This window comes from Takifugu flavidus, chromosome 17 (assembly GCF_003711565.1).
Source record: "Takifugu flavidus isolate HTHZ2018 chromosome 17, ASM371156v2, whole genome shotgun sequence".
Lineage (NCBI taxonomy): Eukaryota > Metazoa > Chordata > Actinopteri > Tetraodontiformes > Tetraodontidae > Takifugu > Takifugu flavidus.
The window spans coordinates 8,352,190-8,366,095 of record NC_079536.1 but is presented as its reverse complement, the minus strand read 5'-3'; the positions used below and the strand labels follow the sequence as shown (position 1 = coordinate 8,366,095).

Below are 13,906 nucleotides of genomic sequence, written 5' to 3'. Positions count from 1 at the left end.
TGCTTCACAACATGAGATTCTGATTAAAATACGCTTTCTTTAAATAAAAGAGTTAATATCATCAGGGGTCATTTCGGAGTTTTAAGTAGTTATTTGTATTCTGCGCATTTTCACAGTCACCTTAAAAAAGTTGCGTTTGTGAACGTAGCGTAGGAGGCTGAGAGAAATAAAAAAAAATCTTCTTTTTCATATTTCTTTATTTCTAACTTGCCATTTTACAAAATAGACTTAATTTATTATTTGAACACGAACCAACATTTTATTGTGTTTTAAAATTGACCTTTGATAGTTTCACTTGCAGCTTAATGGTTTCTTCTTGCCAGTGAAGAAATACTTCAGAATGACTTCTCAGGGAGGTTTAGAAATTCACATAAAAATATGTCAAATTCACAAGCAATTGAATTGAAATTCTAATTATAGTAAATAGAAGAATCGTTGAACGTCCATGTGCAGCCACACGGGGTCTGTAAGATCTCTGTTATTACAATGAAATAATATCTTAACTTTTCAAATCCATATGAATTTGATTCAAAGCAGATAAACGCAATGTTGAAGGAAGCACAACCTTCAATGATTATTGAAAACAAGGTATAAAATGCCTAAAAAATATCTTTTGATGAAAGTCACATTTTACTAGAAAGAAAATCTCATCTTTCCCATATTTTCGCTATACTAATAAAAAGGTTTTCTTCTAACGGTAGATCAGATCAAATTTAATGTGCCAAATGATTAGCATTTTCTCATCTTTTAGCCAATAAATAATAAAACTTTACCAAAATGTTCTTTTAAATAAAAACACCAACTTTCTCTACATCGACCCTCAAGGTTTAACTTAAGTGGCACCCTTATATTTTAGTGGTGATCTGGAGTAATTTATCTAAGTTAAACATCCTAATTTATAAGATGTTTGACAGCTTTGTAGACATCTGCTCCAGGGGAGGACCAGACTGGCCCCTGAAAAATATTGTGACACAAACATCCCTCTGAATGAAGAAACATAATCAATCAATCAATCAATCAATCAATCAATCAATCAATCAATCAATCAATCAATCAATCAATCAATCAATCAATCAATCTTTATTTATATAGCATCTGTTACAATCAAAATTGTTTCTAGGTGCTTTGTAGAATCATATTTTACATTATTAAGCAAATTTGATTGATAGAGGTGTGTTCAATGCATCAGTTTGATAGTCCTCAATGAAAAAAAAACAATAGCTGAAGAATAATAAAATCAGTGTGGAACTGTCAGATTTGAATACTTTTTTAAAAACCTGAAATCCATTTAGAGCATGACATCTTTTGACATTTAAGTTTAGTGCAGCCACCAACTCCATAGGAACAAAGATTATGGAAAGCTTATATATGCTCATTTGTTCCACATCTTGATTAGAAAGAGTTAAACTGGCTGAAATTATATATGGCAAAAGCCTTCATCTGCATGAAATAGTATTTATTGTGTCCCAAAACTCAGGTGAAAAAATGTACTTGAATCAGAGAAGAATGAAAGCTTCTCTACCCCACAGCAAGGAATTATGTTGCATTTTCTCTGACTTTCTATATATAGGCCCTAAGACCACAATGGCTTGAAGGTGAGAATATCTGTCAACATGAGCCTGTGATGGCAACAACACAATAATCAATAATTAACAAGGTGTGGTCTAAAAATATAAACAGACATGACAGACTTTATGTTCAAAACCTATATTCTGGACATTTTTATATTGTCTCTTGCAGCAGAGGAGAAGTTTTGACTATTTGTGTTTGCGTGTTTCTAATCCCCAATCCAGCCCACCGTTCTTCTCCTCTCCCTGGTATGACGGGGTCAAAGGTCACCGTCGCTTGTGGCCATGCTCAAATCCCTCTAGAGTGCATGATGTTCTTAACATTATAAAAGAAACCAGCTGACAGAAAACCCCCAAAACTCTTATTTTATTGTGTAATCTCCCATTTTCAATAAATGCAATTATCTCAAGTGGTTCTTTGCCTCAATTATTTTCTTGGAAATTCTTGAGCAACAGATGCTTAACATTTTAATAAAAAAGAGATTTTATTACTTTGGAAGGGAACCAATTATGCCAATTACACCATTAAAAGTAAAAAATATTTGTAATTGTTTTTTTTCACTTAAAAAATGCTTTTAAAAGGTTTTGATTTTAATCTGACACTTGCTGATCTAGCTGATAAAAATGTGTAGTGCAATTATAAAATCACAAAACCTTAATAAGGTACTGTAGTCAATTAATAAATTCATATACGGGATTTAAGTTCTCGTGTGAGAATATTACCATCGGGTATATCTATAATTTAAAATTAAAAAAATAGGCACGCCAAATTGATTTTTTCATGTGTGTACTGTGGACAACAGTACAATAAAGCAGAGACTTAACTTCCATTTATATCTTCCTGTCAATCGCTTAACTCTCGGCAGACTCCTTTGAAGCGGACTAGTTGATTACTGATTGAATTGTATGTTAAAAACTCGCCCTGCGTTTCTGCGCGCTCTTTCAACATTGGGACTACATCTGGCCGTCTCCTGTCCACAGCAAAGCCTTTACAAATGGAGTTGAGCTCCATGACCGAGCAGAAGCCCTCTGGTGCTGGTTTTCCCCTTCGTCTCCCCCGCCGTATGTCGTCCCTCCGGTCAGGAAAATCCAGAAAATCTGTCGTTTTAAAATGTTTTTTCACTTCTCTAGACTACTTTGGGCCCCTAACAGTCAATTAGCTCAGAACGCTTTAAATGGTTAAGTTACTGAAGGAAAATTATTAAAAGTATAATTGTGATGCGTATTATTATTATTGTTATTATTATCATCATTATTTTACTGTATGACAAATAACCGACCGGTAGTGTTATTTACGCATTCAATTTTTTTTAATATACCTGCGACAGGCAAAAAAATGTGTATAATTGTGTTGCAAAATACAACATCTAAAATTATGGCTGATGTTTTCGGCCGCCTGACCGATATCTGTGTGACAGCACACCGGGTATAACCCGGCAGAGGCAGCGCTGTTTCCCAAAGAGCCAGGTTCACTCGGGCTACAAGGAACTTCGGAGGCGAGTTTTAGTTCACTCCGCAGTAAAATGCACGAGGACAGGTGCTGGGTCTTCTTTTTCGTAACCGAGTTGAACTTTTGTTAGATTGTAACGCAATGCATTATGGTTGCACAACGCTATAGAAAACATTTTTACAATACTTGCAAATCTTTATCACACATTTGATGACCATGCAGTCACATTTGATTGGTCTACATTTAAAATGAGTCAATATTCAAGTTTCAAGATGTACTTTATTCATCCCCGTGGGGAAATTGAATTGTAGTAGCACCCTAACGTGGATTAATATAACTATAGTCTAGGTTTTGTATTTACAAAGTATAGAAATAGAATAAATAAATACAAATAAGATTAGAACGTTATAAGCATATATACAGCAGTCAACATATTTTATAAAACAAAAAGGAAAAATGAAGGTAAAGAATCTTAAATACAATTAAAAGCAATTACTTTGGTTTACAGCTTCACTTTTGTTTCTATTCCTCTAGAGTCAGAAAACTTTACTAAGGTGGAAAATTAAAGGTTCTTTTGTTGCGCCTGTATTACTCATTATACTTCATAGGAGCAGCTTTTTGCTCACAAACATGAGATATGTCAGCTCAGCGCGTATCAAGCGAGGAAACGTTTGTTTTGCGCCCTAAAGAAACTCTTTTCTAATTTTACGCACCCCGTGTAGAGCATCTCTTAATGAGAAAGTTTTTCTTTTTCTCATAAAAAGAATAAATTTGTTTCCCTCCCCCACATCCACATCACGTTGGCGGACTACTGAATTCAGCTCATTAACTATTAACGACATACACGCAAACTTTGAGAGGATAATAACGTTTTTGTCTCGCTGTGACAATAAACCTGTTTGCGAAGCATTTATCCGCCGGTTCGTCAATCTATAACTATTTTATTTCGAAATATGCTTTTTCAGAAATGACAAATATCTTTATTTTAAGGTGAACGTAATGAAGTCCTTCGCGCGCAATAAATGAGGTTTTCTCAAGTCGTAATCCTTGATATAAATCACAGAGAATAACTGCTCAACGCGCATACAACAAAGAACAAGTATCCTTCCAAAAATCAAAATGTCTTGAAGGTAATTTTAAAATTAGCTAAGCATTTTTGGGAGTTTGTGAGCGACCAGGGCCAATGAGGCAAATACTTTTACAGTTGAAAGATTCAACATAACAAAGTCCTGACAGCCTTTATCAGGCTCCGTGTACGTGATTGTCTCAAAGATCAATGCAAAGTGCTGACCAACGCAGCATGTCTGTCAGCATTACCACAAAGTTCGCTTGTCAGCGTCAAATATTTTGAGTCCAATAAGTTAAGCTCTACTAAAAACATCCACCTTTTTTATTAAATCCAGACCGCACTCCGGGCTTGTTTTGTCCCGTTTAAAGCATTTTATATTGGTATTCTATAGAAGATACAGTCTACTGGTTCCCAATCCGCAATGGAATTTAACCCTGAAATGCCAGCAGCAGTATAATGGCTTGTCTCTGCTCCCAGTGTGGCCCCTCCGAGCCCCAGCAGCAACAGCAGAAGCTCAGCCGGAGCCAGACTGCCTGCCAGCCCCGAGCCCCCATGTCAAAGCTTAAAGCTTTGGGCTAGACCATATACCGCAAAGTCCTATTAATCAGGGATACATCACGTCAAACTCGGCAGATGGAGCGAAGGGCAAGTCCGGTCAGGGTGTCTTAGAAAAGCTGCACACACTCGGGTGGAATCGCCTGTAGCGTTATGCACCTGCAACACCAAATATCTTACGCACTAACGTATTTTAACTGCTGAGGATTTTTTTTAAATGTTGAGGATCTCTCTCTCTCTCTCTCTCTCTCTCTCTCTCTCTCTCTCTCTCTCTCTCTCTCTCTCTCTCTCTATATATATATATATAGAGAGAGAGAGAGAGAGAGAGAGAGAGAGAGAGAGCCTTGCCTTTTCTGCAAGACTATCCTTGTGGTTGCAAGTTTATTTTTAAATCTTTAATTATTTTAATCTAATCGTATTTTGTCACTGTCGTTTAGATCAAACTTGTCTGTATCATGGATCAGCTCCTCAGCAGCGGTCGGAACTGCAGCATAAGCCGAGGCTCAATTACTACACTTAATCAAAGATTTGCAGCTCCTAAGTTTGATTAGGAGTTTGATTAAGATTGCTGACAGTCAGTCATCAATTGTTCTCACAAAGCCGTTAAGCACGACCTGTCGACAACTGTGACACCTTTTCGCTCCAGGACAAAACTTATCTGTTGAATAAATAAAAATGGGACAGGCTTTGTTTTAAAAACTTTTGTAACCATGCAAATAACTCTTTTCCAAGGTAAATAGTAACAACAGGACGGATTAAAACTCAAAATGACACTTGAAAACACTTAAAATGGTAAATAAAAAACTGAGTCTGATAATTACACTCGCCTTTAATGAATACTTCATAATTAAAAAGAAAAAAGGGAAAGTGCTTCAGAAATCCACCATTCAAGTTTCCTATTCGAGTGCAGTTGTCCTTGAGGCTTCCTTAGCCTTTTTCCACTTAAAAAAGAAAAAACAAGAAACTCGAGAGAGACCCATCCCCAGAAAATTCACAAAAATAAATATTCAGTTCAAAAACCACCAGTGACTTTAAATTTCATGTCAAAATCCTGATCTCAAGTAATGTATCAAACAAATGAATGAGGAGGGCGGGGGTGTAAGTGGAGGACGTGGGGGAGAGGAAAGGATGGGGGAGGCGGTCGAGCGCATGTCCTTTAGCTGCAGCGCGATGCAATTGTTTACATTGATAGCGTCACTGTCAGAGAGCTATTTGTCTTAACGGGGGAAGAAGCCTCCCAGTGGTCCATTACCACCGACTCCGTCCCTCGGTCCCTGGATAGTGACGAGTACGCAGCGTGAAAAGAGGTTGGTCCATCAGGAGCAAAACAGCATTGGGTGCAGGCTATCCCTCTTCTCTCTACGCCCTGCAGCCTATGCTTTTGACATGCGGATTAAAGGTTGAAAGCACCCCACCACCACCACCACCACTCCTCTTACCCTGCAAGCACCAAGCACCCCCTCCCCCTTCATTTTAACTCGTCCATATTCCAGTTTGCGTCTCGGCTGCGCGAATAGCCCGTTTACTGAGCTTAAGAGTTCAAGTTTGAGACGCAGCCTCGGAAATAAGGCCCGCGGTGAACCGGGCTGCACAGTTTATGAGTTCAGCGACATATGCTACAGTTTAAAAAAGAAAAAAAAAAAACCTGTATCTGAACGGGTGCACCGTTTACTGTGCTTGTGAGGGCTGACATCATTCACGGGCTTTGGGTTTGTTGTGATCTGACCTGCCATACCATGGACAACTCTTTGCTACAGAGGAGCCTGACAATTAGCAGACGATGGTAAAAAACGTACAACAGGCAAAACTCACCAAAATCCCATTACACACTAAATAAAGAAATCAGTGTTGTAAAAATGATATTGTATTTGGGCAGTACCCCATAGCGACACAATCAGTAATGAATGTTAATTAGCATTTCTTCGAGACAATTACGTAACTTAAACAGCAATATAAAGTAGTGAGGCTTGAAAAATCTGGAATCAGAAAAAAATGTATACAGTAAATGGGTGAATCTTGTTTCATGTTATAAATTTGGCTTTTGTGTACATCTTAACTGAGATCTGAAGCTGTTTTCGCTGACGTTATTTAACAGGCTTTTCAACCCTAAAGCTGAAACGGGACTCCCGACAGTATCAAAGTGCATTTAAGCTGTGCTTTCTGGATAGCAGTGTGTATTAACGCTGTTTTTGGTGCGGTTTTCCCCCTTTCTTCGATCACATTCTTGGCACAATGATTGACTTTCTTCTCCATTTCTTTCGGTGCTGTAAGAGGGCATATAACGAGCCTATCGTGGGAACCTAGTGCGTTTTGAGCTTTATTTAAAAAGGGAAAAAAGAAAAAATGATTGTCTGTTTTGTCGTGGCCTGCGAACTTCCACACGCGCACGTTTGCAAAATTGGGAAAAGGTAGAAGGAAAAACCAAAGCTAAAAATACCCCAAACATGAAAAAATACACTGAAAGTCAGATCACAAGGACTAAACTCACAACCACAAGACAGGAACTCCCTTCAAGTCTAAAAAAGGTTTCACCGTGAGCGAGGCAAACATTAAAAAACAATCCAGAATATTTTTCTGAAACTGCAGCAGACTGGTGTGCCGCCAATTTCGTCACCATGACGCTAATAAAACACAGCTTCGATCGTATATAAAAAATCGCAAGTGGCATGGAAAGGGAAACTGATTTTTGTGATTTACAATGTCAGCATTTTCTCCTGCAAATTGAGGACCACAGACGTATTTTTTCCTCTGGTCATATCCTCCTCCAGACAAAGCCACAAAAAAACGGCACCATACAATCCAACAGGTCGAGCATAGTAAAAAAAACAACTAAAAAACAGAGAAATCGTCAAGTAAACACACAATAATGACAACATAACATATTGCTTAGGATTGGTAGCTTATAAAAGAAAAGTTCTTGAGCATTAATCCACCAGCAGTGTCTATTAAAGTAAGCGTTCTCTTGGGCTCCGAAGGGGGGATCTGTGAGTTTTCCTCGCCAGATTCAAAACAAAACAAACCCCATTCACAGAAATATATATATAAAAAAACACAGCAATGCTGCGAGCATTTTGTTGCGCTCACGTTAAGACTCGTTTAGCAAATTGGCTGGAGGTGGACACGGTTGGTCTTTTTTGTGTCTGTTTGCTTTAAAATCCAGTTCAGTATTTCCTTGTTCTTTGAGCTTGTGGGGGAGGGAGAACGTGGCCGCCCGGCTGCCACCTCCACACGGGGTGGGACGGAGGGGGAGGCCCGGGGCCCCTCAGCGAGTTCAGGGAGTAAGCGGGGCACAAATCCCCGTCGCTGCCAACAACCAGTGACGGTGGGGAAGGGAAATTTGCCATCAGGCTGAAAGAGGGTTTTCCGGGGGATGTGGGGTTGCCGGCGTTGCGTTTGTGTCTGCTCGGTAAATCTTCCGTGGCCGGTTCCTCTGAGCCAGGTCGACAGGACGAAGAAGAATATGAAGAAGAGACAGCCGCGTTAATCCTGGCTAGTTTGCGCTTTGTTCGCGCTCCGAAAGCTCTGGACTGCGTTTTTCTCAGCACCGCTAGTTTGCAGGTTTTGCTCACAGATTGCTCCTCATCGGTACACGGCGTTTCCTGGTCGCATTCCTGAGGACCACGTGGGGATATGGGGGACACGTCGCAGCCGCTTTCTGTAGTTGGAATTTCACCGCTAAGAAAATCGCCCTGCTTGATGGCGTCACTTTGATGCTGGCCATTGTCTGTTTTACATTTGACTGAAGCGTCCTGAGCCCTATATTCATATTCATCACTGCTTTCCTCCACTTTAATTTTCACATTGTGGAGGGTGAAAGGGGGCGTCCTGGCTGTCTTGCCGTTGACAGCGTGGGGGGCAGCGGTCACATAGGTTTCTTCTGTTTCGCTCTTTATTTTTTTCAATGGCGAGGTCGGTTTCTGGTTGCTGGTCCTTGCCTCCCGTTTTTCGGCACATTTGGGTAGCTTGTCGTGCAGGCTCTGTGCGCCCAGTCCAGTTGAGCATTTAGTGGGGTTTCCCGTTGTTCTCCATAAGGACTGAAAGGCCTTCCAGTTATATCCTGATGAGTCAGAGGTCAGGTCACACGACGGTTCATTCCGGTTTGGATCAGTTTTTTCTACTTTATGATCGGTGAAAAAACACTTTCCGGCACCAACTGAGTTCAATTTGGATATCTGCGAGGCTCCAAAGTCTTTTCCGATTTCAGTGCATATAAATTCACATTTTTGACGTTTTTCGTGTCTGCTGTCATCACGGCCCGGCGATGGCCTCTTGTGTTGTGTCTCGTGTTGTGGCTGGTTGTTGTAGTGAAAAGTAGGCTGCAGAACCAAAGGTGGTTTAGAATTGAGTGTTTTTGTCAAAGATCCTACCCGGGCCCGTCTGAACCGAATGCTTTGGATCGAAACACGACTGGAAACAGAACTCGAATCGGACTGGGAGGAGCTCTCCTCCTCATCGGAGCTGGCCTCTGAACTCTCTGTCTGCGTGTCATCTTCGTCGTCCTCCTCCTCCTCTGAGCTCCCGGAGTTGCTGCTGGTGGAGAATCCGGACCCAAAGTCTGAATCGGGGTATTCGCGGTCCGAGTAGGTGCTGGACTCGGTGTCACTGCTGTAACTCTCCGGGAAGCTCGGCACGTGGTGTTGCTGCTGCTGATGGTGGTAGTGGTGAGGTCTCGCGTCAAGGTAGAAATCCGGATCGAAATGAAACGCACCGTAAGATGCCCCGTGACTGCCTGGTGATTTGGGCTGGAGAAACAGTACCGGTGGTAGGTGTTGGTGCGCGTGTCTGCTCCTGTTCCATGAGTGCCTCGCGCCGTCTCTGCCGCCGCCCCCCTCGCGCCTCCTCTTCCTTTTGTCGCCGGCTGAGCGCGAGAGCCTGGATTGAGCAGCCATGGCGGACTGGAGCACCACCGGCTGCCGGCTCCGAAAAAACGACTGCCTTTGGCTCAAAGTAACGCGCTTCCCTGTTATTTTATCTGTTTCATAGTTTTTAAAGTGTTTGTAATTGGACTTAGTCAACGAGCGGCATTCCCGTTCGTGGGTTTTGTGGTAAAATTGAGGTAGTTTAGAGTCGGTAAGGCAAGGAGCGAGCTCTCTCATTTTGCTGGTTTTTTTGTGAAGGGTGAAAGTCTGTGGGACACCGTGCAAACTAAACCAAACTTTTTCTTTCCATAGCTCGGCGTCAGCACGGATGAGCCCCGCAGTTGTCTTATCGCCGTCACCTCCAGGAGAACAGGCCGCTTTCGCTTTTCTTTTATTGGATTTTAACACCCGCTCCGTCTTGCAGGAAAAATACAGAGCCTCCACGTCCTCCCGTGAAATCAGAGTGCATTTAGCGGCATGGAAAGCTATAGAATTTATTGCTTTAAGCTTCCTGAGTTCCTCCAGGTCGCAGTGGTGCTTTTTCACCTTGAGGTGATCCATGCGTTTGTGCACCGTGGTCCGAGGGATGTTCTTCAGCAGGTCGGTGAAGACCTGAGACAAAGCAAACATTTGTTTGCCTTTGATGAGCAGGTATCCCAGTCTTACTCCTTGCATTTCCTCAAAGCCACACTCCAAGTCTCCCATGTTTAATGCATCCACTCCAGTATTAATCCATGTAGTCACTCAGTTATCATTGGAGTTCAAGCCATGCTCACACCTTTAATCCATCCTCATTGCTGCGTCATGAAAACGCAAAGTTTGACATGAGGAATTAAATGGAGCTGCCGGTATGTGAGAGGTTGAATGAGCCGACAGCATCCATTCGTTGCCTCGTACCGAGGTCCGGCATGGTGGAGGAATGCGACGGATGCGTCAAGCCAAACTGGGTCTCCTGCTACCTGCCTCTGCCGTCTCCACTCCCCTCTGGACGGCAGCAGGACGAGTGGTAGGTGTACACCACTGCCTCAGCCAGAGGGATAAAATAGCTAGAAGAGAGAGAGAGAGGGGGAGGGAGAGGGAGTTGTGAGGATGGAGGGGAGGGAGAACGAGAGAGAGAGTCCGAGAGAAACAGAATAAGAGCTAAAATGCAGCTGCTATTCTTGCTGCAGCTTGCGCCGCAAATAAAATGACAGAGTGAGGGGAGGTGCGCAAGCCCGGAGACACCTTCATCAATTAATGCCCTCTTTCTCGACGCCCATTGGACGCCGTTGACAGGTGATGCAATAAAATGGATTTTACGTCCCCACCCCTCCTACAATCCACTCTTGGGTCTTAGTTTAAAATTTTAGTCTCTTCATATCTGTGCGCAAATGATACAGATGTGACCCACTATATGTTTAAATAACGAGCTGCTGCTGCTTCTAAATCATCAACCCCGTCTGCGGTCCGCGCATAAACAGAACGGGTAACCATGAGTCTGCAAAGTCTCATGATAAGATTGGAATGTATAGAGCTATTTCCTGTCGGTCCACATCAAAACGAACGCAGTACTATATGGAATTGATTGCGTTTCATTGGGATGACTCTGGATGTGTGTTATCACAATGGAGCTAAACAAAGATGTCTTTTTGTTAGTTTTTTTTTTTACATTTAGTTAATCCTGCAGAGCCCCACTGTCTTCTTTTGTTAGCTCTAGACTTCCCGACACATGACTCTTTTTTTCCCCTGCTAGTAGACTGGAATACGTACCCCTTACTATTTGTTCAGGCGCGTAGACATGCCGGTTGTCAAGCTATACCTTAAATCCATTATCAAGTCTTGTGTTTGAATACATTTTCGCATGCATATATGTGCGTGCGGACATACGGGCGCGTGCGTGTGCAAGGGAGAGAAAATTTGGCACGTGCTGAAAGCAGGGTGGAGCACTCTTAACGCATTGTACATTTATATATGCAGTCAATCTTTTAAAATTGAATTGTAAATTTTGTGGAATCTTGTTCGTATTTCTTTTAATTGCTTCCCCATTTAGTATCTTCTCATATATTTTCAACACTTGTTAAAAAGACATTTTGAGAATCAAAGTGCGGAGCCAGAGCTTTCCCGACAAGATTTCTCTGACACTCTGTTATGTCTCTGGGGGCTTCAATTAAAATCTCCCATTAAGACTCTTTGTTGAAATATGAGGAATGCATTTCGTCAATAAAAGTGTGAATGAGAATTACAATCAACAAGTTGTGGAACGTCTTTGTAAGGTTTCCTGAACGGCAAGGGCTACTTACTACATTTTTGCAAGTGTAACGCGCAATAGCTCATATTTCAAGCTGCACAATGTACATTGTGCCAATACACGCATAAGAATATTGCGTGTTACCAAGGGCATCAGCACATGCACACCGATTCGATTTTCACGGGACATACAACAGAACTGCACAAACGTACAAACGGATTTGGTGAAAACGATGATATATATAGGCTGTAAAGAGCGAATGCACCCCCTTAGTATAATAGTTTAATTATTTGAATTAGGACGGGCTTATACATCTTACAAAGTGTACCATTGTGTTACATCCTTTAACACTGGGGCCCCATTCCTGACGGGCTATGTTAAAGCCGAGACAATTTATTTATTTGCAGACTATGTTAAACTGCACCGTTGCCGACGAGTACAAGGCCTATTGAATATAGTTACGTCATGCACATACACTCTGAGCAACAGAGTGTCCTGGAGATTCATTAAAATGACGTTAATGGACAAGATCGTGCGTGTTTAATGCACGTAATTTGGGATATTACGCTCAAACTGTTGCAACTCGCAATACAAGAAGACTTTCTAAACAAAAACAGTTTTCTTTTCTACTTATTTATTGCAGTCATATAAAACAGTCCTTGTTATTAAATGTAGATGCATTTGAACGTGAAAGAAGTCAAATCATGCAGTGCTTAATGTGAGCACTTGTTTACAAAGAGCAGCATTTATGACAGGATATCCTTCCGCTTAATTTACGTGTGAGCGTAAAGAATTAGAGCACCTTATTCATGTTAGTCGTTAGTTTGGTGTTTGTATTGTACAATACAATCGGATCAATGCCCTGTTTCAGTCTGATCACACACTTCATGATCTGTTAACCCTCGTCTATAGGTCCTCTGACGTGTATTCTCGTCGCTTTGCTTAAAACCGTTGATTTGCATAAACAGTCGTTACAGGAAACTTGCCTTTACCTGTCGCTGTTCTGTGTGTCATTCTAAGTCTTTAGTTGAATCCATGTGATACATGGCCGTTCATTGATGTAGCAGGAGCGGAGTGAGAGGAGGGGCAGCTTGTTGAGGTCTTGGTCCCCCAGGGAATAAATGAGATCCCTGAACCACAGTCAACAGAGACTGGGGTGAAGAACGCAACGCGCGCGCGCGCGCGCACACACACACACACACACACACACACACACACACACACATGTGCATATATATATACGTATTTTGTGGCAAATGTGTAAACCGCACCAACCACAACAATATATAGATGTATATTTTACTCTCGCAAAATTCAAACACACACACACGCACACACACACATTATGTGTTATGCAGCTGAGTCGTGTTTTCTTCTTCTTCCCATTATTATTATTGTTGTTATTGTTATTAGTAGCAGTCGTAGTAGTTGTTTTGTTGTAGGCCTAATAACACTAGTACTAATCCAATTCAAAATAAAAAATATAGAAAATGTGATCAAATAATTACATATCGTGGACATAAAAATAAATCCTATTCACATTATCCTATATGAATTCAAATTAGTCCGAAAAATATTAGGGAAGTTGTTACTATCCGGGTTTTTTTTATACTGTGCCCTGCTGATTTTCAGATCATTGTTTTTGAATTTAGCACTCTGTGCTTATAACGTCGTAATTGAGGGTCTTAAAAGCCCCAAATAACTTATCTGCTATAGTATTCATTAGTGAATATAAATTGGCTTGCGCCTGTATACACATTGGAGTATTTCAAATGAAGACCAGGCGTTCTTTGTCATGCAGATTTGCGATGCACCAGATGCCTGAGGGCACTTATTCCCCCCTCATGTGCGCCACGTTGTCGGCCAGGACCGGAGGGAAAGAGACGAGACCTAGTGGTCGACAGAGAGATCTCAAAGCCGGCTGAGGCTTTTGTCATAGCTCGCTACGCGCTCAAGATAGACGGGGCTGATGAGGAGGTCTTCCACTTTAGACTGATGGAACAAGATTCAGAGTGTAACTAGATGGAAATTTAGGACGAAATATTACTGCGAACTATGCAAGAATATAACAGCTTCTTTTCCCTTTTAAAAGTCCTTCTTTTTTCAAAAACACCGTGGAAAACCGATTTAAATCCGGAATCTACACAAACACACAAGCGCATGACCACACGTGACCAG

The 13,906-nt window shown here is 41.5% G+C and overlaps 1 protein-coding gene across 1 annotated transcript; it reads right to left on the bottom strand.

Annotated features, from left to right (window-relative positions):
* Positions 1–5,453: 5,453 nt before the first annotated feature.
* skida1 (SKI/DACH domain containing 1) lies at positions 5,454–10,518 on the bottom strand. Its single transcript, XM_057013282.1, has one exon. The coding sequence runs from the start codon at positions 10,204–10,206 to the stop codon at positions 7,804–7,806; it is 2,403 nt and encodes an 800-aa protein (XP_056869262.1). The 5' UTR covers positions 10,207–10,518; the 3' UTR covers positions 5,454–7,803.
* Between the last annotated feature and the right edge of the window lie 3,388 nt (positions 10,519–13,906).